The following is a 25,029-nucleotide window of genomic DNA, read 5'->3' on the forward strand; positions in this document are numbered from 1 at the left end:
CTCCGCCACTCTTAGCTAGCACTCCGCCACTCTTAGCTAGCACTCCGTCACTCTTAGCTAGCACTCGGCCTATTTTTACCTTTTAGTTAGAATTTTGCTACTTTTATCTTTTGATGTTTTGCTACTTTTGGCTTTTAATTAGCGTTTTGGCATTTTCTGATGCTTTTAGCGACCATCAGCTTTCAGACAAAATGTTGCTACTTAGTTTTCAGCTCAGTTTTTTCTGCAATTTTCAGCACCAGCATCCAGCACTCGGCATTTTCACAGAAAATGTTTCTCTGGCATCCATTTGAATGACTACGGCGATAAATCCACAATGACACAAGTGAAACAGAGCTTCACTTTTTCACCCTTTTTTCACAGAACACAGGAAAAAAGCAACAATGAAAGGGACAACTGAGACAAAGGGAGAAAAGAAGACATTTGACAAGCCTATACTAATTAGCAGAAAAATATGTAGGCAGAGTATGGCAGAGGCAGGATGAATGAGGCCTTTGTAAAAACAGGGAGTGAAGGGAACAGGAGGAGGAGGGGAGATTAGGTCGGCCTGTCTACTGACTGGACCACATGTTCTCATGGCCTGCTTGCTATTCAGCTCTTTCCACACTTTGTCTGCTCTGAGAAGAACTGGAGCTTCAACTGTTCAGAATTATACACCAGATTGACTTGAAGTTGTTCTCATATACTGAAAATCCTCCTGTGAATTCACATTGCATCTGCTTCTCATCTAGTTTCAGTACACACAAATTTACCTTAAAGTTATACTAGTTTGTTTTCTCTTTTTAAGTGTTGTTGTCATAATGCATATCACCATTTTAGTGCATCCACCTTTATTGCAGCAGTTGCACACCAGAGGTCATTATTGTGCGGTAAACTCCAGCTTATCTGCAGGTCTGTATGAGTCATTACCATGTGAGGAGGGTTAAGCCAAGAGACAAGCTCTCTGTTTTTATAACTTGCATAATTCGCCTCTCAGCAGAGCTCCAGTTTAAACTGTGGAGCACACAGACACATCCAAGACAGACTGGTTTTCAGCAGGCTGACCGTACTCTGGTTACTTCACAGAGGAAATACCTGGAGACAATAAATGACTAACCTGTTGAGGAATGGGTCAGAGCTGTTGGCAGTCATGGTCCGAGCATCCTGGGCCAAAGGGGAGGACACAGGGTTAGTGCCGCCATCTTGATCCATACTGGTGGGAAGCTGGTTCCTCAAAGCAAGCTCCTGCGAATGAGTAACGAAATCCGAAATATCTCATGAGCTACCAGATGGATTAAAAATGTGCAGAAAACAATTAGATAAAGATCTACAACTGATTACATTTTGGAGTCAATTCTATTCAAGATGGCCGCCACACCCAACAAACTTAAGGAACTCAAAAATGGCTAAAACGCTGCCAATTTGACACATATAAAACTAAAACTTAGGGGAAGAAGCTGAGAGTCCTTCACATCATATACCATAATTTCCGGACTATTGGGTGCACCCACGAAATAAAAAAAGTAATAATAATTTTGTACATATATAGGCCGTACTTGTCTATAAGCCACAGGTGTACACGTAGTAATACGAGATATTAACACAGAAATATATATATTTTTTACTTTTAATTAAATATGATTTTTGGGATTTATTTGTAACTGATTTACGAGATCCCCCCCTTCCCGTTTCATTGACAGGTAGCATATTCCTCCCTCTAGTGTTTAACAAATGAAATAACACCAACAACATAAAATGGCTCTAACAGGTCCACTGTGACCTGTTTGGTAATTTCATCAGTCAGACTTTTTTAAAAACCTTTATTTATACAGGTAGTCTCAAAGTCATGAGGACCCCCAAGAGCGACGTGTATTGGGCAGCTATGTGAGTGCCCGGGTGTGATGAGGCTAAGGGCGTTTTCACACCTGATAGTCCGGTAGACTCGGTTCCATTGGGGACCAATAATCAGAACATTTGTTTACATTTTCAGCTGGTGCAGTTCGCATTCACACTGCACTGAGTCACTCAAGCCAACCTGTTCCCCCCCCTCGCCTGTGGTGGCGCTGCTTCAAGAACTACTGAAGGAAACGACACAAAAACCTCAGAAGAAGACACTTCTTGAAATAAAAACAAAGACAGAGTGGCGTCAAATTTGAGCGGTTTTAGGATTTCTGTCATTTTTCAACAATGGACTCATCATGAGCGGAAGATGAAGCAGAAGATCATGGAGAATGTTGTTTTTCACACAAGGCGACTGAGGGCTCCGTATGAGGTAAGAGAAATGCTCCTTTGTTTGCCCTGCGCTGTAGTCCACTTCCTGCTTTCGGAGCAGTCTCCAGTCTGCTTGCAATCACAATGCATTCGAACCGCACCAGAGTTCACTTCAACCAAACCGAAACCTAGGTTTTTAGGACCAGAGTTTGCTTTTTTGGTCCATATCAGAGTTCGATTACACACTCACACCTCCCCAAACGAACCGGACTTTCTACGCAAACGGACTAGAGTTTGATTAAAGCGGACTAAACAGGGCTGGTGTGATGCACCCTAAATGTTTTGGCAGCAGGAAGCTCGTTAGCCCGTCCAAAAAAACCCCAAAAAAATCCATAAGATTAACCACAGCATTGTATAAGCTGCAGTTTTCAAAGCCTGTAAAAAAAAGTAGCGGCTTATAGTCCAGAAATTACGGTATTCACTACACACAATCTTTTGCTTTAACTGTTAGCGTTAACCCTATTGGTCTGTTAGAAAAATACCTTATTCATGACGGGACCAGTTTTAATAAAACTATAAGAACGTAATCATTGGATGTTCATCGACAAGTCATTTTATTAGGAGTCAACCCAATTCAAGATGGCTGCTACAGCTAATATTCCATTGCCTACACAAAAAAGGGTCAAGTCTATGTGGTAGATTCAAAGAGTTATCCTCAACACATGCGGCCAACATTAAAATATCTCACAAGATGTTGCTGTGGCAGCCATGTGGAAATAAAACTACCACCTATATTCATTCCTTCACGAAATGCAAAGCCTTTAATTAAGCATGATTCAGCTGCCTGACACCTCTACTGTCATGGTGTGAAACTAAAAGACGTGCTGTACCAATGTGTTGCCCATCACGTTTACTTGTTTGAAGTTTCACGTTACGCAAGACGCTGCCTGCAGCCGAAAACAATTGTTTTCTGTGCTGTATCAGATTAGGTTGGAGGATGTGAAGTCATAGGATTTTTTTTTTTGTCCTTCCTCAAAACGCCATCATTAGGACACTGACATAAAATGACTTGTCACAATTTTAAAGCTTCATTTCAACTTTCATCAGGTCATAAAATCTTAGTACCAAAGCAAAGTTGCCTCATCTTCAAGCATCTGGCCATTTAGCTGAAAAACTGGTTCTGCCTTAACCGGAAGTCACAGATGTGTCAAACTAGACCTAATTGTCACGTCAAAGCACAGGATGTTGCTGGCCGTGTTTCTGGTATCATCGTCATCCTGTTCCAAGAGGTTTTTCCACCGTTTAACTGACAATGCTTTTATTTTCCCTAGTGGGAGACTCAAGTTTAATTTCCCATTTGCCACCGGAAGTTGCATTTCCTATTTGGAGAAGAAGGTAAGATTAGTGGCAGCCGACACTGCCTTGACCAGAATGGTTTGTTTAACAGATTCAACTGGTAAGACATCCAAGGAAACTAGAAACAGGCAGAAGCTTCAAAACAGCATTTAGCATAAGATGGCTTGAAGCGTTTGAAGCCCAACAAAGTTGTCAGGTCCTCTGGATGGTTTCTTTCTGTTGAAACGTCTCGTCTTTCATCCAAAAGACTTCATCAGTCCAAGACGCCACAACAAACTCAGTCCCATAAGCAGCACACTCACATAGTGGGCCAACCAGTTTGATGATGATAAGATGGTTTCTGGAGTTCGCCCTCTCCCCCCGTTGACTCAACTGAGGCAGCCAGGGCCAAAGTGAACTTTGAACCACTTTGGCCCTGGCTGCCTCAGATGAGTCGACGGGGGAGAGAGCGGACTCCAGAAACAAGGGATGCACGATTTTGGATTTTTCACCGATATCCATTATGTTAAAACTTATTTGACCGATCACCAATACTGATATTTTATATACCTTGTCAGAACATAGCCCTCTTATTTAGGCTTATTTGCTACAAAAATTGTGCTACAGCTGTAAGAGCTGGTGACATATATTCAGTAACAGTCACGTGATATGCATAACACATTATATTAAATGAAAAGTGTTAAATGTTATTTATTAGCATTAATCACCTGTGATGCTGTCTCGCTTGTGGAGGCTTGTTCCAGGTTCCTAGCTGCAGTGTGGGATCCTCTGCACTCTTGTGCATGAAGGACAGACTTTTTAAGTTCAAAGTTTTTGCCTATCCATTGTGCTGTAAGATTAATCATGCTAACGGGGCTAACACGACATCCAAATGTCTGTGGTAAAACTCACCCAAGTGCTATCGGCTATTAGCTTCTCAATGACGTTGGAAATGACGGCTTGTAACTCGGGTAAGGCTACGTTGGAAAAATATATCTGACTGGGGACGATGTAGCGAGGCTCAACGTGGTCTAAAAATCTTCTGAATCCAATATCCTCAATGGAAAAAAAACAAAACTTCCACATCGCCGACGTTTTGATTTCTTCCTCTCCGCCGTGATAAGATCAGGTAGGCGCACGTGACGTCATCACGTGCTGGCGCTGCAGGCATCCTTGTCACTGGGTTGTCATACAAAAACAGAGTCTTTTATATTGGTGAGTTATTTTGATGGAATGGCCGATGTCCGATATTTAACTTTAACGCTAATATCGGCTGATACCGATACCATGCCGATAATATTGTGCATTCCTACCAGAAACCATCTTATCACCATCAAACTGGTTGGCCCACTTTGCGAGTGTGCTATTTATGGGACTGAGTTTGTTGTGGCTCCTCGGACTGATGAAGTCTTTTGGATGAAAGACGAAACGTTTCAACATAAAGAAACCGTCTAGAGGACCTGATTTAACTTTGTTGGATTTTTTTTACCTGGATTATTGAGCGTGAACTTTTGATGTTTGTTTGAAGCCAACCAGTAACCAAATGGATACCATTGTTGATGAAAATCCAAAACCTAGTGAACTGCGTAAAACTCTGTTTGGTCCGACTTTGTGTGCTACAACAGACAACATGGACTCGTTTATGAGCCCATAAATCAGAAAAAGAATTTTGTTGCTTCTCAAAGAACAAAAAGGTAAAACAAAAAGACAGTGCCATCACAACTCACTCCAACTTTCCCTACTAGCCAATAATCCTACCTAACGTGCATTCTGTTCCTGACATTATTAACAGCCTTGTCTCTACATTTAAATTTAGGAGCATATTTTTAAAACACCAAGTGAATAATTCAGCAAATCGAACTTGGTAGCAGCTGCTTTCTGACGTTTGAGCATCAGATACCCGAGCTCTGACTTCATCAGTTTTGTGGTACAATGAATGGCGCCAAATTCACATTTTTATATTAAACAGTAATTCAATATCATAACTGATGTGTTTTGATATTTGTTTCGGGAAAGGAATTGACATATTAAAAAAAAAAAGTCCACTAATTAAAATCTGTGAATTCAAAGTATTATTTTACATCCTCCTTTAATACATAGAAGAAATCTCTTAGAGTAAAATACAATAGCAGAAAGATGCTGAAATGTTCTGAGGGCGGCACAGTGGCTCAGTTGGTAGAGCTGCTGCCTTTCAGCGAGCAGGTCACAGGTTCAAATCCCGGTCAGGGGCCTTTCTGGGTGGAGTTTAAATGGTCTCTCTGTGCATGTGTGGGTTTTCTCCGGGTACTCCGGTTTTCTCCCACAGACCAAAAACGTGCATGTTAGGTTGATTGGTAACTCTATATTGTCCCTAGGTGTGAGTGAGAGAGCGAAAGGGTGTTTGTCTCGTTTGTCTCTATGTGTCCCTGTTGTGACATGTTCAGGGTGTCCCCCGCCTCTCACGCAGTGATGGTTGATATGGGCACCAGTGACCCCAGTGACCCAGAAAGGAAGAAGTGTGTGAAGATAATGGATGGATGGTTTATTCTGAAATAATTATAAAGAGGAAACTATGGTTGTAAGTGTCCAATATTTTGAAGGAAAATATAATAATTACTGAAATTCGAAGACCGTTTGTGCTGGTTGTACTAATGGTGAAAATTACTTTTTCAAATAAAATTTTTTTTGAAAAAAAAAAAAACTTCTCTTAGCATCAATACGCACAATAACAGTGTTACAAAGGACAAAAGCCAGTACAAGGCAGGCTAATATTTCCAAGTGCCATTTATCATCAGGGTGTAAATAATAAATTTGTCCAATCAGATGGACTCTCATTGCCCTGGAGACTGAGATCCCAAAGCACACAGAGAATAATGGGACAGGAAAGGTGAACGAGGGAGTACTGCCTGTACTGAGCAAAACTACAGAAGGTAATTAATTTGTGTTGAAGTTTCCTATTTGTAGGTTGTACTATTCCAAGAACTTCTGTCCATGTTCGATTGTTGTCCTACAAAACTTCCACAGTGAGAATTCAAACTAATTATTTGTTCCACTAGCCAACGTTGTACAAAGCTGAGACCTGCTACTTTTGCCAGATAATTATTGACTCAAAATATTTCTGAAATGCAATTAAATTCAATTGTTAAACAAGTCTTTTGAGGGCAACTCCTATAATATATCTCAAGAAGAAACCGTGACAAAGTTAAACAGGTATTTTAGAAAATAACACCCAACATACATGACTTCCTTATTCCAAATATGGAAAGGTACACCTTCCGGCTTGAGTGAAATCTAGTCCGTGACCTCCTTTGCGTTTAGGTGTCAAACTCTTGGTTAGCAGATCTTTCATCATATGAATCTTCATCATAATCTCAATAATTGACATCCATGAATATTTGAGGTTTAAATTAGATGTTCTATGCTTTCTTTCTACAAGTATTCACCGTGTTTTCATGTATTAAGGAATTAAACAGGAAGTTAAATACTCTTGCACTGAAATAATCCAAGTCAAAACTGTTTTTGTCATGAACGTACGTCAAACTCTGTCTCAAGGTTCGAGTTAGCTAAAAACTCGAAATGTGTTGCTGAACTTTTAAAGGAAACCAGCTTGTTCCTATCTCACACAATTTCTAAACAATCCAACTATAACCCGGTTGCTCAAACCTGCAGAACATAATCTCTGTGGACTTTCAGTAAGGTCAGATAGTAGGTTTCTCTTTACAGCCTGGCGAGTGTACACATATGGGTCACTTCCTACACAGTGAACTTTAAACAACCCATTTGAATGGCAGGGTAAACAAAGTCTCCACAACTCATTCATGCTCATAAAGCTCCGTTTCTGGTGTTATGACACAGTCTTGAGTAAACCAGTAGATGCTGCGGTGCCACCCTATGTGGGCGGCACCGACACGTCGCTGTTAGGAAGTGATACAATTACCACCGATGACTCACGGGCCTTCATGGCAGGCTAGTTGAACAATAAAGACTGATCAAAGGAGGCTTAAGATCCACCACTTTACTCATGTACTCATGACTCATTGAAAGGCCAACTGAAGAATTACAGGCTTAAATAAAATCTCTGCTGCCATCATTTAACATGTGAGTCATTAAGAGTTCACCGTTGTGTTTTTGTTTTAAAGGAACATGTACTGAAAGTGATTTATTTTCTTAATGAGTTCACATATTGAGGCCAAAATTTCCCCCGAAGAGCGCTGACCTGCGGTCTTTGCCGAAGCGCCTCGTGTTGCTTCAGTCTGAGTCGCTCCTTCTCGATCTGCTGCAGCCTCATCTGGTTGTTTCCTCCCAGGACTCCGCCGTGAGTGCTGGAAGGTAGCTGGCCTCCCTGTTTCACTGGAGCACTCTGCGTGATCCTCTGCTGGTTCAGAGCTGCGAAAAGAAACACGCACAGTTCAAATCTGACACTCCTGCATGTGAATTGTTGACACGGTGTAATATAGAGAGCCCACATGTGAGACGCTGTGGAGGAAAACAAACGTGGCCTGTAACAATCTTATCAGGGACTAACTGTATGATTTTTATACAGATAAAACTGGTTCCTTTCAAAAACCAACTATAGTAAGACCAAGATAAGTTTTACAGTGTTGAAGTATCCACACTGGGAATACAATTAAAACTGAGCTATGCTGAAAAAATGATTAATTTCTCAAAAAACTGGACACATCGTTTGGAAGCTCTAACAAACATGTCGTTTTCAATAAAACTGATGTTCAATAATCCTTGTCAGATGTTGAACGACCAGAGCAGCAGCTCCAGAAGCACACTTTTCTTTCAAACTTGGCTGCATTCAAGCGATGACATAACAAGATGAACAACCTGACGCTTGTCAACAGGGCGAACTTGTACAAGAGGAGATCCAGTGCAGCAGGTTGTGTGGGATGAGAAGTCCCGGCAGAAGTTTTCTATCTGGAACAAGTATTCCTGTAAGACCTGATCCTCTCCCACACACTGACTAAGACAGGCTTTGTTGGTTTTTGTACATTGCATCAGTCGTGACTTCTCCTTTCATTATGCATTTTGTTTCTTTTCAAACAAGCAGCAGATTATCCCTCCAGACTGACTGCCTCCTTCTCTAGGCCGGACGGTTTTGCGTTAACTGATTGGAAAAAAAAGTGGTTTAGGCCAACATTGTGCAATGTAAACACCACTCTTACACATTTCTTGCACACAGCAAACATGAATGCATTGTGCATTTAGCAAGCTAAGTGCATGTGTTTGCATATTACATATAAACAGGTCTCTCTTGAAAATGAGTCCTTGTGACTCAATGAAACTACCTGGATAAATAAAGGTTAAAAAAAAAAAAAGCTGAGAAATCTTTGGCATTCTTAGTTGTTGTGGGGGTGGCTCCAAGTAAACAGCAGCACAACAGCACAACCCAACAGTTCGGTTCCGCAGGGAAACCTCGGATGTTCTGTGTCTGCCGGACCCGGTTCCTGAGGGCAGTCTGGGAGAGCAGTTGCCGCAGTCGTTATTATCATCATGCTGCTAACAAGACTTGCTAACGCTGCTAACTAGACCACGTCGCTAACAGAACCACACTGCTAACATGGTGCTAACAGTACCATGCTGCTAAAAGAACCTCACTGCTAACCAAGCCACACTGTTAACAGTACCATGGTGTTAACACAACCATAGTGCTAGCATTACCATGGTGCTAACACTACTATGGTGCTAACAGTACCATGGTGCTAACAGTACCATGCTGCTTAAAGAACCTCACTGCTAACAGAGCCACACCGTTAACTGTACCATGGTGCAAGCAATACCATGCTGCTAACACTATTATGGTGCTAACTGTGCCATGGTGCAAAAAGAACCTCACTGCTAACCGAGCCACACTGTTAACAGTACCAAGGTGTTAACACTACCATGGTGCTAGCATTACCATGCTGCTAACACTACCATGGTGCTAACAGTACCATGGTGCTAACAGTGCCATGCGGCTGACACCACCATGGTGCTAACAGTACCATGCTGCTAACACTACCATGGTGCTAATAGTACCATGCTGCTAAGAGAACCTCACTGCTAACAGAACCACTCTGCTAATAGGACTATGCTGCTAACATAACCACACTGCTAACAGTACCATGGTGCTAACAGTACCATGCTGCTAACACTACTATGGTACTAACAGTACCATGATGCTAACACTACCATGATGCTAACAGTACTATGATGCTAACAGTACCATGGTGCTAACAGTACCATGGTGCTAACACTACCATTATGTTAACAGTGCCATGCTGCTAACACTACCATGGTGCTAACAGTGCCATGCTGCTAACACCACCACCATGGTGCTACCAGTACCATGCTGCTAAGAGAACCTCACTACTAACAGAACCGCTCTGCTAACAGAACCACTCTGCTAATAGGACTATGCTGCTAACATAACCACACTGCTAACAGTACCATGGTGCTAACATGACCACACTGCTAACACTACCATGGTGCTAACACTACCATGGTGCTAACACTACCATGGTGCTAACAGTATCATGCAGCTAACACTACCATGGTGCTAACACTACTGAGACACACTGCTAACAGTACCATGCAGCTAACACTACCATGGTGCCAACACTACTGAGACACACTGCTAACAGTACCATGCAGCTAATACTACCATTGGGCTAATTTTTCAGTCTTTCGCTCTCCTTAGATGGAATTAATCTATCCTCCAGCTGTAATGTTAAAAATCTTGGTGTTATTTTTGATCAGGACATGTCTTTTATCCCCACATTAAAAATGTTACTAGAACTGCCTTCTTCCACCTGCGTAATATCGCTAAAATTAGAAACATCAATATCTAAAAATGATGCAGAAAAACTGGTCCACGCATTTGTCACATCTAGACTGGACTATTGCAATGGTTTATTATCTGGGTGTCCAAATACTTCCTTAAAATGTCTTCAGTTGATCCAAAATGCTGCTGCCAGAGTCTTAACTGGAGTTAGTAGGAGAGATCATATTTCTCCAGTTTTAGTTTCTCTCCATTGGCTCCCTGTCAAGTCCAGAATAGAATTCAAAATCTTACTTCTAACCTACAAAGCTCTCAACAACCTAGCTCCATTTTTTTACAGATCTTGTTGTTCTCTATTTTCCTAACACAGCACTTCGCTCTCAGACTGCAGGTTTACTTGTGGTTCCTAGAATTTACAAAAACAGAATGGGAGGCAGATCTTTCAGTTATCAGGCTCCTCTCTTGTGGAACCAACTTCCAGTTTCTGTCCGTGTTGCTGTTGTTGTTGTCCATTGTTGTCATCACTCTTTGTTAAAATTCAGGTCTCTCTTGCAAATGAGTCCCTGAGGCTCAATGGGATTAACCTGTATAAATAAAGGTTGAATGAAAAGAGAACCTCATTGCCAACAAAAACACTCTGCTAATAGGACCATGCTGCTGTAGATGTATTTCACTTTTGGTACCTTGTTTTTGTATTTCTTGTCGTTTTATTGATATATTTCTTTAATTGGCGATGGTTCTTCTTGTCCTGAGCATTTCATTGCATTGTTGACCTTGTGCTCATCTGCATATGACAAATGAACCAAACCTAACCACATGTTTGCATGTGAAGATCACATGCTTCTATGAGTACATTAAAGAAAGAAGAGCTGAAGTAACAGAAGCAACATGTTTTGCTTGAACCAAAACAAAGCTGTAACAGCAGCACATTTGATTTTGATGCAGGGCTGCATCTCACTGCCCTGCCCACTCCGCCACCTCATCACCATTCAATCAATCACCGTCTGTTTACACTCCTACCGGAGCTGAATAAGTCGTGGCTCGGGGCTCTCCCTGGGAAGCTCTGGCAGTCCCACCCTGCCCTCCCCCATCCCCCCATTGCCTCCTAACAACTACCACACCCCAGCACATGCCCACAGACACACACAGCTTCCTCCGATATCTCGGAGTTTGTTTCTTCTCACTGCTTCTTATCTTTTTGCAGATAGAGAGGCCTTCTGAGGCTGGATGTCCCTGGCATCAGGGCACCATTAACTGCTCTGTTGATGGAGTTCCTGCACATGGGCCTTGTCAACAGCTGTGGATCTGTTAAGACCCCAACTTTGAGGAGGAGCTGTAATAAACTGATTACAAAAATAAATAAATAAAGCTGAAGAAATGCTGCATTTACTAACATGCTTTAACAGTAATTACTCCAATTCTTATTTATTAACAAGTACTCCTTGCAAAAAAAAAATGTCCTAGATTATATTAAATGGTGCAGTTTGAAACGGTTCACTCCAGGAGTTAAGCAGATCTGTCGATATGCAATTCTGAAATGCAGGTACGCAATCAATATAAACGAGACATATGGCTGAATCCAAAAGCCACATGGAACGTCATGTCCCATCACTGGCCTACATATTCTGCCTGTAGTCTGTGGAAATAAACCATTATGGATGGATCAGAAAAGCGTAGAATCTCTGCAAAAACGTTTAAGATGAAAACAGAGGGAACCTGCAGCGAAACACACACGAACAAAAAAAAAAAAACAGGCAAACAGTGGAGCCTCATAAAGACAGAACCTGGCATTCCGAAAACACACACAGCTTTTCCCAAACCTTTGTTAGACTGATAGGTTTACCATCTCAACATTTGTTTTACTCTAGTAACACTCAACCATTTATATCTTACATGTGTATTAATCTACAGTACATGACATTTAGCTAAATTGCCCGTGTTTTACGATCCAAAAAGACTCTTCCAATGTCATCGCCTTGAACAGACACAAACTTCATCCATCCATTATCTTTACCCACTTTTTCCTTTTTGGGTTATGGGGTTCACTGGTGCCCATATCCAGCAGCCACTGTGCGACAGGCGGGGGTCACCCTGGACTGGTCTCCAGTCCATCACAGGGACACAGAGACAAACGAGACAAACAACCATTCACTCTCTCACTCTCACCTATGGACAATTTTGAGTTGCCAATTAGACTAAAGCCCTTTTCGCACGGGAATAGTTGTGCCTAGGGACCACATGCTATTTGTAATAATTACGGAGATTGTCTGTGTTGTTAATCTCATGTGAATCGGCCATGTCAGTAATTTGTAAAGTAAAAACTCCCCCCGCAAATTACTATATTTTGCTGAACTCCGAGATCCTGTGATAATACTAATCCAATGTGAATAGGCATCTCTGTGATTTGGACAGAAATGGGCAGGATCCGATACATAATTAGGCAGTTTTTGATTTTGTTTAAGCAAAATCATTTGGAAAAATATAGAACAAGGCTATTTCAAATTAACGCGCTGCTCGCTTAGGCTTTTATGCTGCTACTTCTTTCACCACAGAGGACAGCAGGTGCAGAGACGCGCGCGTGTGATCAGCTGACATCCATCCATTTTATTTACCCGCTTCTTCCTTTTCGGGTAGCGGGAGTCGCTGGTGCCCATGTCCAGCCATCACTGTGCGAGAGGCAGGGGACACCCTGGACAGGTCGCAAGTCCATTTCAACCGGGGGTCAGCGGACACGAGCAGCGAGTGACAGGTTGTCCATCTGAGCTTAACGTGGCTTGTTTTTACCTCTTAAACCGGCCAGTCGGACCTGCCTCCTCCTCAACAAGTAGATTAACACAATTTTATATTGTGCATTCTTTAGTTTTCTTTGTGCTGATTCGTAAAACCACATAAAAGCCTGAGACCGTCCGGGACCGCACATTAAACACATTATATGGATCGGCCCGGTCGTGACAACGCAGCGCATTAACATGCGCGTAGCCAGGGGGGGTTCGGGGGGTTCGAACGAACCGCCCACTTTGCCAATGAAGTCCCACCTACAACTCCCGCGAGATATAGAACTGCGAGGTGAAGACGACGTTCACTCTGTCCTGGCTTGGAAGGCAACACGGTGGATTCAAACGGTAAAATTACATTGTGGTTTTTGATTCAACTGTTCATTTGTGTATTTAAAGTAGTACCGTTTGCGGGCTTAGTTTGCATTTATGTTGTTAGAGTTAAGGAGTGGTACTGTGCCTTTAAGAGGATGACGTCTTTCATTCTTCTTCGGTGTTTTTTTTTTTTTTTTGTGTATGTTCGGGCGGGACTCGGGAGTACCGAAGTGTTCGTTCGTGTCTGGGATGAGTTCTGAATAGAAGACTGGACACACACGCTATTCCCCTCTCAGTGTGTTGCTCTTTCTCCACTCACAACCGCCTATTTGGTAACACAGATTTACCTCACACAGCAGTGTTTTAACTAGCTAGCTAATTAGCTTGTTTACACATTTGAAGTTATGTGTACCACCGCCAATGAACCAATCAGAGTAGTCCTACAGGTCCACTTTTTCTTCAAACGAACCGCCCCTCATAAAATCCTGGCTACGCCTATGATTAATATCATATTGGGAAAATGTTCGTAAATTTCAGCTAAATCTCAGGCTTTGGCTATCCCGTGTGAATGCGCCACATAAAACGCAGACATTGGGGAGTAATTTATTTATTACATGTGGTCCTTAGGTAAAACTAATCCAGTGAGAATAGGGCTAAAGGCATGTTTTTGGTCTGTGGGAGAAAATCGGAAGTACCCAGACAAAACTCACCCATGCACGGAGAGAACATGCAAACTCCACCCAGAATGGCCCCCTGGCCGGGATTTGATCCAACGACCTTCTCACTGAGAGGTGGCAGCTCTATCAACTGCACCACCATGCCGCCCAGACACAAACTTTACTTACAAAATTCCACTGAAATGACATTAACCATCAATAGAAGTTTCTCAGTCTAGGCAGGCCGTAGACTGAAGAAGTCCTCTGGATGGGGGACGAAACGTTTATCACTTAAAGAGACAGGTCCAGATGACACAATTTAACCTTTTTGTCGTCATCTACCTGGTTGATTGTTTTTCCCCTCATACTTTATAATATATACAAAAAAACAGTTTTCATGGCATTGCAATGAGTCGCTTCAGTTTTCGGTTTTATACTTTAGCTAACAAAACTGTGTAAACCCAACAGTGAAATCAAGTGGAATTTTTCCTACTGCACCACCGTCAAGGATTCCCCCACAGACAAAACATTAAACAGTTACAAATGTTACTGCAGGGAACTATGCACAGACTAATGATATCAAGGCAGGGAACTACATCTAGTGAGAAAGGACAAGTTCCCTTCAGTGCTGGAATGTCTGTTTCAAAGAAACGACTCGGGCTCAGAGTTTGTGTTAGCGTGTGCGTGTTTGTGTGGTTTAAAAATCAGCAGCACATAAAGGTGGTGACTGTTGGTGGGCCCAGCTGATAAGAGACGAGCTAATACCGTCTGCCTTTTGTCTCCTTCACGCACTCCTGCAGCACAATGATCCAGCAACAAGCGGTAATCAGACCATCGCTCTGGCAGACGCATCACACCGCAGGATCACCTGGGGCAGGTAAAGCTGAGGGTGTGCCAGCGGTGGGAAGCTTTCGGTATGACCAGGGTTCGGCACCTTTCAAGGTTAAGCAAATATTTGCCATCTTGTAGATTTAACAAGTTAGACAATAAAAGGCCTCTAGGGAAGGGATTGTGTTTCTTGCATCTTGATAAGCCCGTCGAGAAACAGCAGGCTGAGATTGAAAAACTTGATCCTCTTGCACCCAAACGTCTGAATGAAGCCAAGAATATCAAGAAAAATGGGCTAAATACTTTGGAAGCATATCAGAATGTTGTGCTTTTTGGTTTTTTAAGTCGATTCATTTTAAAATATACTTATAAAAAAAAATCTTAAAAAGGGAAGAAGTCCTTGAAGAAGTCCTCTGGATGAAGGACAAAACGTCTCAGCAAAAAAAGAAACCTGAAGAAGACCTGACTGAACACTGTTGGAGGTTCCTACATGTTTTCAGGTTGAAATTACAGCATGAACGTTCAGAATTTATTAAAGCCAAAAATAGATTCATTTTGGATCAGATTATTATTTAATGTTTTTGCTTCAAAATGGAAATTTGACTCTTTTTTCACGTCGTCATGCATGAGCTTGTATACAGTTGTTGGCTAGTTAAAAGTCTAAATTACGTAAACTTCTAACCAAGTTGAAGTCTCCAGTTTTCTGGAAGTTAGTAATCCTATAACTCAGGTCTCTCTTGTAAACGAGTCCTCGAGGCTCAGTGGGATTTACCTGTCTAAATAAAGGTTGAATGAAAAAAATCCTATAACTATATGAAGCAGAAGTGGACGTCACAGTGATCATGCCTACCTTTAGTATACTTACAAAGTGTGCAGCTTTTACACGTTCAGATTTTTGTTTTTTAGAAAATGCAATACGTAACGGAGACTGGAAACAGTTTTCTCCCCATATTAGGATTTCTTTTATTTTATTTTTTTACTAAATTCAAAGACTAAGACATTGCAAGAAACTTGGCTATACAGTACCTCTAGCAAAGGTTTATTGATGGTTCAAAAAGTTTATGCTATTATTGCAAAAGAAAAGCTGCATACTTTGACCAATTTACTGCATCAATATTTCACAGCAGTTAAATAATGCAGGTGTTTGTTTTTCCTGTTTGGTTATTTCCAACAGCAAAAGAAAGAAAAAAAAATGGGATAAATTGAAATTCCTGCAAAAACACAGTGTGAATGCTTATTGCTGAAGAATTAGCTGAACAACAGCTGAAATTAGCTAAAAAAAACATGCTGAAATGTAACTGGAATGGATGAACAAGCCTAAAATTAGCAGAAGAAAGCAGAAAGAGCATATTTACTTAATTATGTTTAAATAAGCAGATATAAGCACAAAATTAGGAAATAAGCTAAAAAAAAATCTGAAACAAGTTAACAGTTGAAAATTAGCTGAATAGGCAAAAAGAAGCTTAAACTACCAGAAGGAAGTGGAAAGAGCTGAAATGAGTTTTAAAAAATGTGAAATTAGCCAAAAAAACTAAAATTAGCATAAAACAGCTCGATAGTAGGAGAAATAGCATTAAAAGCTGAAACTAGCAGAAATGAGCTGAAAGGAGCATGTCAAGCTGAAATTACCAGAAAGAATATAAAAGAAGCACACTAATGCTGTAGTTAGCAAAAAAAATTCTGAAAGGATTACAAAACAGCTGAAAAACAGCTGAAACTGGCTGAAAATAAGTTAAGAAGCGGAACCAGAACAAAATGTGAAAGGAGCAGTAAACGGTTGTAAACGGATCTTGAGATTTGAAGCTCAATACATTCTCTATAAGAAAAAAAAAAAATGGCAGAAAAGGCTAAATAATTAAAAAAAAGCTAAAGTTGCACAAACAGCAAAGTCACAGCACCCTTCTCCAGAACGAGCTGAACGTTTTATTGAAACGGCACAAAAATTGTGGAACGAGAAAGAAGCTGAAAAACTTACGGAAGGAAAATGGATCACAACAGTTTGAACGCTTCATAAAGATTCGCACTAGACAATAAAACTGACAATAATAAGTGGCTTACAACAAAACTTCCAGAGGGAATCGGTCTAGTTTTGAAGTCAAGACTTGCGGATATTTGTTTCCTGCTCTTCTACTCTGATAAGTGATGAAAAATATCGACATCAACAACTTCTTTCTCTTAAAACTCGTTGTACGGTTACAGTTTGTTCACAGCGCACCATCTCGTTAAGCCTTGGAGAGGCAGCATACTTATCCCATCTGTAGTTTTTTTTCCCCTCTCTTCCCCTTTTGCCTCGTCTCTCCCTACCTCCCCCACCCCCTGAAAAGGTCTGGAACAGATTAAGAGTTGGACCACAGAATAAAGAGGCCTGGCAGAGATTCAAGTCTGTCTGGAGCTTGAGCGAAACGGGCCTGTGCCTTCACAGGGCCTCGCACGGGGGGGAAAGCCAGCCGGCAACAACCCCTTAGTTAAAGGCGCTCGGCTGCTTTTCTTCCCAAAGCTCAAATTAGCCTCCATTATCAAAGCAGCTGGCTTATAATTGGGAACCTACAAAGCAAAGGAGCCAATTTCTATGGGAAAATGTAAAACACAAACTTAAAATATAACAAATAAAATATGGTTTTCCTTCCGGCATTAAAAGCTTAGAGCCACTTTAAAAAAATATATTTAAAGAGTTAAGTCAAAGTACTAAAAACAAGAAAAGGACTAAAAACCGTGAAAAACAGAGCAAAACATTCATTGGAGTACACGTGAGCCATCAGACTACACTAAAAACAAGTTTATCTTGTGAGAAAATGAACGGTTTGCGGCACACGATGGGTTAAAAGTCTCGCTCGCTCTCAGAGGCCCAGCCGCCTTGTGTGTTCAAGTCTTATAAATCTTCAAAGAGCTTTGCCGATCACAGCCGCCATCTCCCTTCCCAGCTGCCCCACTCCCCTTCCAGCTCTGTTTAGATCTTTCCAGTCCCTCCTCGGTGCACGGCACAACCGTTTAAAAGAAAAACAATGCCCGCAAGTGCCCGTTCCATTCAAATTTAATGCCAAACTCAAAACGAGGGAACAGAAATCGCACATGTTGCTTTTGTAAACTGGGGGCGAGCTCCCCCGGGGAACGCTGCTGCCATGAAAGGATGGCACCGGAAGCACAACAAAAATGAGTCAGAGGGACACACGGAACACACAGGATTAGCTCATTCCTACGGACACAGAGCCGTTTCAGCACATGTAGCCAGTCCTGTCATTAATTCACCCACCCCGGCCGCCGCACACTGAAAGCCAACTGTCAAACTTTAGCTTGGCCCAAGGGATTAATAGCTAACTCAGCTGTTGCGCCAACTCTAAAATGGCTGACAAAAGGTTAGGTGAGAATTTTGAGGGTGGGGTGTTTGGAGAAATCCGCTTTCGACCAACATTTTGCTGTCCGAAACAATGTCCACCATCACAAGGAAATGTTAGCCATGAAGACACGAGTCACAGTTTCTATTAAAACGACCCATCGTGTGTGTGAACCAGAGAGCTGAAGGAAGGAAAGTTTCCCAATAAGTTTTATAAACTTTTTAACAGGCAGTTATTCCCCAAAAAAATGGTTGCACGCCACTTTTAGTTGCCTAATAAACAAATTGAGGTCCTTGTGTAAACATGTGACAAACGCAACCACTGCTTTCTGTGAGAAAGAAAGAAACAGATCAGTGTGATAAAAGTAAACAAACCAATGTTTACATAAAAATATTTTCATGAGTTTAGATTTAGTATCAGATATAGATCTTGTTCAACTAGACATGTTTTGATTTTAAAATGTCATTTTGTCAACAACAACAACAACAACAACAATCTTTCGAGCTTTATATCCTGATTAAGCATTTAAACTTTATACAGCACATTGTGTCAAATTATTGCACAGGAATCTATAGCAATGGCCCCGCAAGCAATGACCTTGTACGCCATTTGACCTTGATCTGACCTTGACCTTTCATGAGTGAATCAGAAGTTCAAAAAAGTTCAAGACAAAAGCAACTGGACTTTATTTGTATCGCAAGATGTTTCGCTTCTCATCCGAGGAGCTTTCTCAATTCAAAGAACAGTGAGTGCGGAGTTCGATTTATACATACATATGCAGATTTCCCCATCACTCCTCACAGTAGGGGTTCGTTAGGGTCTTTGTTAGTCTGACGCACAGATGGGCCACTCTGGTCACATGGATGAAATTCCTGATAGTATCAGTCCTAAAGCTGCATTATAAGTTTTTGACAGTAAAAATCTGAGACCTCCTCCTCTGTTTAAAGACGGTTTCTCTCGTTTTACATAAATAGCTTCCTTCACCCCCTTCTCAAAGCATCACTCAAATGAGTGCCTCTTATCCTCGACCTGCAGGTGAACCGCTGAGTCTTGTCCTGAGGAGCGGACTCTCCTGTGTTGAGCCATGCGTTAGAGTTGTATCGGGGCCCAAAAATATCCGACCCGACCTGGCCCCAGTCCATAGCCATCATTTCCGAACCCCACCTGACCCGACGAATAAACAGTAATTACAGGTACGAGCCTGAAAAAAAACAACATTTTTAATTAAGCTTCAACTGCTTATATAGTTATTAATGGTCGATGGACACGCGGGGCTAAGGGGGCAGAAGATCGGAGCTGAGGGGGTGATTGTCCTTTCATGGTCGTCAAGTAATTTTTTAAAATATTATATTTACTAGTCATTAAATCCCTGCTTCTGCCTGCATTCTGCATTATTCAGACATGGACCGCGCCCTGACATGTCGGATATTTTGTGATCTCACCTGTTTGGGTTGTCGGACACGCATGTCCACTGAGTGCAGCAGCTGAATGAACGTCCATTTGGGCTGATGGATCGCTGCCTGGCAAGTAGTCCCATCTGAAGCTTAACTGAACTTTTTTTTAACTCTTTCAACTTTTAACTTTCGGTCAGCGCGTGGTCAAATGGCCTTGTGCGGCTGATGATTGTATGGCAAGCCATGTTGCCATATAATTGGATCGTCAGCCGTGCACATCCGCTGACACAATCAAAAGCCTGACACCGGCCCGCACATTATTATGGCCCCGCCCTAATCCAGGTCGGGCCGGGCTCCGGGTTAGAAATGACAGCTCTAACATGTGTCTGTGGAGAAGCTGTTGGTTTCTCCAGTATAGAGATCTGGACATTCCTCGCTGCACTGGACTGCATACACCGAAAGCGAAACTTCTTCTGTTGCAAATAAAGTCCAGTTGTTTTAGTTTTGTCTTGAACTTTATTGAATTTACCATGTCCTGGATGACTGAGAACCTTCACCAGCGAAGCAGAAGTTATGGGCGGGACAAGAGAAAGCGTTCATACGAACAAACTGACGGACGAAGACTATACAATAATACGTCCCACATTTGACAGGTGTATTAAAAAAAATCTATCATTTTTGAAATTTCTGTACATCTTCAATTTAAATCATAATGTACTTAAATTTTAAATACAAAGACTTGCATAAACCGTCATTTGAAACCACAGCTCATACTCTTTCACCCCCACACACATCACAAAACGAATGGGAAACCCCGACCTCGGTATGAAAACACAAAAGGTACGGTTAGGGTTACAAAGAGGGAAAGGAGTGAAATGATATTTGGTCTAAAAACCTTTTGGAGAACCCTTGGAAATGACTGCCAACATTACATCTGTGTTAGTTTATGTTGTTGTTGTGTGTTTTTTAAGACCGTGTATTCTTTTTAAAGAAGTGGAAGTATGTGGTAATTTCACTTTAGTTGAGATATAAACAAAAAGATCCAAGCCTTTAACCAACTCACCATAGCGTGGCTCGAGTCGTGGGTCGAGCCAGGATGTGGTTTTGTTCTTGTGGTTGATGTAGTAAATTTCTCCGTCTGGTGTAATTGCTTGTTCCCAACCATCAGGAAGGGGTCCTGAGGGACACCAGACAAAATAATGTTGAAGAAATACAGACAGTCCATGTCCAAAATATACTAATATTGACAAAGGGAATAATTGCAGTAAATTATAGATGTAATAAGGAGAAGGAGTGATTTTAAATGTTTGCATGATGAGACAAATAGATACTAATAGATAACAGATTATCCAAAGAGAAGACCAGGTCCTTTTATGTTGCATCTTTGAGTGAATCACCGTTATCCATTCCTTGCAAGAAACACGACTGATTGTCAGCCTCTGAGGTTATTTGTTTATTATTTACCAACAAGTAGAACGGTATCAACAGGAGACAAGGAGGTAACGTCATCCGTAAAACTAATCTGTGAGTCACAGAGGACGTGTAAGGTTCTGCCTCAGTCTTACCTCACCTGGGGCAAATTCCAACAATATGGTCAGAACTGAAGTTATGCAGATTAGTGACATGTAGGAACTAGACTATGCTTGAATTTCACTGTACGCTGCACGGATGCAAATTTCCATATACAACAAGGCATTATTCTTTAAATAAATGCTTTAAAAACATGTAAAAGACCCAATACACACCGCTGGTTGGGTTCATCAGGTTCTGTGGTGGAACTGGCACAGAGCTGGGAGGAGCAGCCTGGTTCATCTGGAGCAAGGGCTTGCGAGGATCCTGCCAAGTGGTGGTTTTATCGATGTGGCTGGAAAGAGAGGAAAAAGACAATAAATACATAAGTAAAAAATAAAAAAATAGCATTCCTTAAAAGGAACGCATATCGCCCACCAGCTTTTATGTCAGTTTGAACCAAGTATGTTGGGAAACGGTGCAGTTCCAGCTGTTAAGGTCATCAATACATCCATCATCTTTACCCAACTTCTTCCTGTGTGGGTCGCTGGCGCCCATATCCAGCAGTCACTGTGCGAGAGGCGGGGGACACCCTGGACAGGTCGCATCACAGGCTGTTATGGTCGAACCTTAATGACGTGACGTGAGGTCTAACGCTCTTAGTTGCTGGGGATGAGTCTAGCTTAATAACTGTAGAAGTGATAGATTTATGTGCTTGCTAAATTCGATTAGCTGTGGCAGCTAGCTTAAACTGAGATGACTTCAAGAGAACATCAGCTGTAGCCGTACCTTTAATTAGATTCGGAGAGTTTCATTACAATCCATCTGCTGGTTCATGAAATATTTTGCTAACAATCAGAAATTTGAACAGACAGGGAAAGACATCATCACCCAACTTTAGCCTACTGGCAGCAGGGATCATTGAAATCTTTACATCATAGTTTTTCTTCCAACAAAACAAAAAACAACAACCAAGAATGAATACAAATATGCAAACAGATTAAAAAAGGCTATTTTGTGACAAAAACATCCTTTATTTATATAAATGATATTACAGAAAGCTGAAGCTAATGGTATCTGTTGAGATCAGTATAAATCCATAAATCAGTAAAATATTAGTTCATAGGAGTGTTTATTTGTAGCATACTGTAATTTAGTTCAGTAAGTAGTAAATCAGAACTATAAATGTAAAGCAAGGTAAAAACCTTTAAAATTTCTAACAGGCAGAAATGGGCTTCAACAACTATTGTAGCCTCAAACAATGTTGCTTCATCTATTTTCTATCTATCCTAGGACAGGACAGAGGTGGGTGTGTGTGGGGGGGGGCACTGTGTGAACTCTGAAGGCATTGATAATTAGTGCTTTGTTGGCACTTGTTCCTTGATTAAGATGGAAAGCTAATACAGGAAGCCCTCCTCTCCCTGGCGGGACACTCTCCATTGAGGGAGGGTCAGTCCCAGGGCTCGACGCAGGGGGTCCTTTTTCCTGGAAGCGCCGCGGACACTGCAGAGTGTCAGGGGCTTTAACAATCTGGCGCCACATTTACAAAGCTTTCACCTGCATGACAAAGGCGCAGACTGAGCTACGACCTAAAAACCTAACTATTCACTTTTGTTTTGTTTTCCGAGCCATCCTATTTAGGAGACCCCCGCACAAGCCCCTCTCATTTTAAACAAACTCCAGCAGCTTGTTTAGGCAATGCCAAAACTTTTCCTTTTGTATCATATAACGGAACGAATCTCAGACGGGACAAAAACTAAGGAGTTTATTTATAATGCCGTGAAATATTCTCCGGGAGAGATTTTTTTCCTCCGTTCCTCTCCTCAGTCCAGCGTTCATTTGATCCTAAAGTGCCATTAGAAAAGATTTTGGAACAGCTGGACGAAGCGAGAGCTTCAAAACATTTCTCTTGGCCTGTTTGGTAATCCCATCCTGCCTGTCTATCCCAGACCAGAGCGAGCAGGCCTGACTCAGCACTCCTCCCCCTGGCACAATGAAGCCCGTTCTGAAGCCCCCCTCTTGTTTATGCTTTATTGATCAAAGGAGCTGCCAAATCCCTTACCAAACCCTCCCCCTAGCCCCCTCTTGCTCTCACACACACAAACTACGCAAAAAAAAAAAAAAAAAGCCCTTCAACTAACGGTGGCCCATAAGAAAACGAGGTCGCACGAAGCAGACGGGGACTACAACAAAACAGAGCGGAAGAGTAACAAAAATAAAACGGTCCTGCAGACTTCTACAAGCGCCAAGAGTTGCTGTGGTTTGGTTACAGTCAAAGAGCACTGCCCACCCGGCTGCTATTCCACTGAAACTATAACAAATTTTATAAAGGGAGGGAAATAATGGGGAACTGTGGGAGGAGACATGTAGACCAGCACTGGGAGGTTTATGGTAAATGAAAGGCCCGCATGTTTTGGCACGCCAACACCAAACAAAAAGCCAACAAGCTCAAAAACATAGATGGAAAACCTCGTTCCTGATTCGTACAAGGCTGATGGAGCAAACATGCTCTGCCAGACGTTCGCTGAATTTGTTCAGATCCCAACTGTTGTTGCTCAATTTGTAAAAAAGAAAAAAAAGAAAACGGACATAAACAAACCCAAAGTTCAAACTTGAGGCAGTGAAATTCAATCAAGTGTGTGATAAAATCCACACCTTCTGGGAGCTTCCAAGTCAGCGCTGCACTGTGTTCAAAGAGCCTCCGTGGGAGAGCTGAGCTAACAGGTTAATTTGTTACCAGGGGCCTGTAATTCATCACCAGCTTTAAAAACTAAAAGATAATCCATTCAATCAAGGTGCCCTAAAAACCCTATATGAGCAGCTATATACCACTTCCTGTGGGTGAAACGTAAAACAAAACAACGCCATGGCAACTGGCGGGGAGGCTGGAGGCCACCAGTTGCTGTCAGGAATTGCTGATGATTCACGAGCTTCACGGTCACAACTGCTCGCTGTTGCCTTCGCAGGACTCTAGACACCCAGCACTGGACCAACACGGCAGCTTTCTTCCAGATCAAACCCAAAGACAAATAGTGTGAGGATTTAACTGACGCTGATACCAAAGGACATTACTCTTCTTTATTTCATCTTTGTTTAGTAACTGGTAAATAGACTGCACATTTCTATCTTATCAAGACACTCAAAGCACTTTACACTACAATCTGTGCCCTCATTTACCCATTCATACAGCACTCTAGACCTATACAAAGAATAATCAGTGCTTTATCACATTCATACACTGATGGGACGCACATCAGAGGCAATGAGGGGTTCAGTGTCAGTATAAGACTGCTGGTGGAATCGAACCCCCACCATTCCCATTGGAAGACGACTGCTCTAACCACTCAGCCACAGCTGCCCCAAAGTACCAGTAGCTTCCACCATATTGTAATAATCAATAAATAAAAAGTAACTTTCAGTTTAGGATTACGTTCGTGTTTGATGGACCAAAGTGAAATGTTTGCAATTGTATACTTCTGTGAAGAAAATCATTAGTCTCAAGCTCAAAATCAGAGTAAATGACCACAAAACCAAATATCTTGATTCCTTTTAGATTTATAGTCAAACGGACAAAATGCTGCTTTTATTGCCACATTCTTTTCCGTCAGCCACTGAAGCCAAAAGGGCGATAATGTTTTTACTTGCGTCTGCGCGCGTTTGTCTGTAAACTTCGCCCGTTAGCAAAATACCTCACGAACCACTGAACAGATGTTAGTAATACCCTCAGAAAGTAACCACTGGATGAATGCCGTCATGCATGCTCAATAATCCAGCTAGATACATCTATTACCGAGGAAGTCTTTTGGATATAAAGACGAAACGTTTCAACAAAGAAGAATCTGTCCAGAGGACCCGACTCAACCTTGTTAGACATTAGATGCATATTATAACTGATTAACTTTAATTGTCACCACAATTCAAGATGGCCACCAAAGCTAATCAATCTTAGAC

General features: G+C 41.7%; 1 protein-coding gene across 1 annotated transcript in view; it reads right to left on the reverse strand.

Annotated features, from left to right (window-relative positions):
• Window positions 1-25,029, reverse strand: part of yap1 (Yes1 associated transcriptional regulator) — a 41,236-nt gene that overhangs the window by 2,420 nt on the left and 13,787 nt on the right. The window contains exons 3-6 of the mRNA XM_037677632.1: window positions 21,315-21,433; window positions 20,633-20,746; window positions 7,721-7,890; window positions 1,097-1,224 (exon numbers count right to left, since the gene is read on the reverse strand). Of these exons, the coding sequence (XP_037533560.1) occupies window positions 1,097-1,224; window positions 7,721-7,890; window positions 20,633-20,746; window positions 21,315-21,433 (531 nt within the window). The remainder of the gene's footprint in view (window positions 1-1,096; window positions 1,225-7,720; window positions 7,891-20,632; window positions 20,747-21,314; window positions 21,434-25,029) is intronic.

The sequence above is a fragment of the Nematolebias whitei genome, chromosome 6, assembly GCF_014905685.2.
Source record: "Nematolebias whitei isolate Nwh7 chromosome 6, NemWhi1, whole genome shotgun sequence".
In the NCBI taxonomy this organism is placed as follows: domain Eukaryota; kingdom Metazoa; phylum Chordata; class Actinopteri; order Cyprinodontiformes; family Rivulidae; genus Nematolebias; species Nematolebias whitei.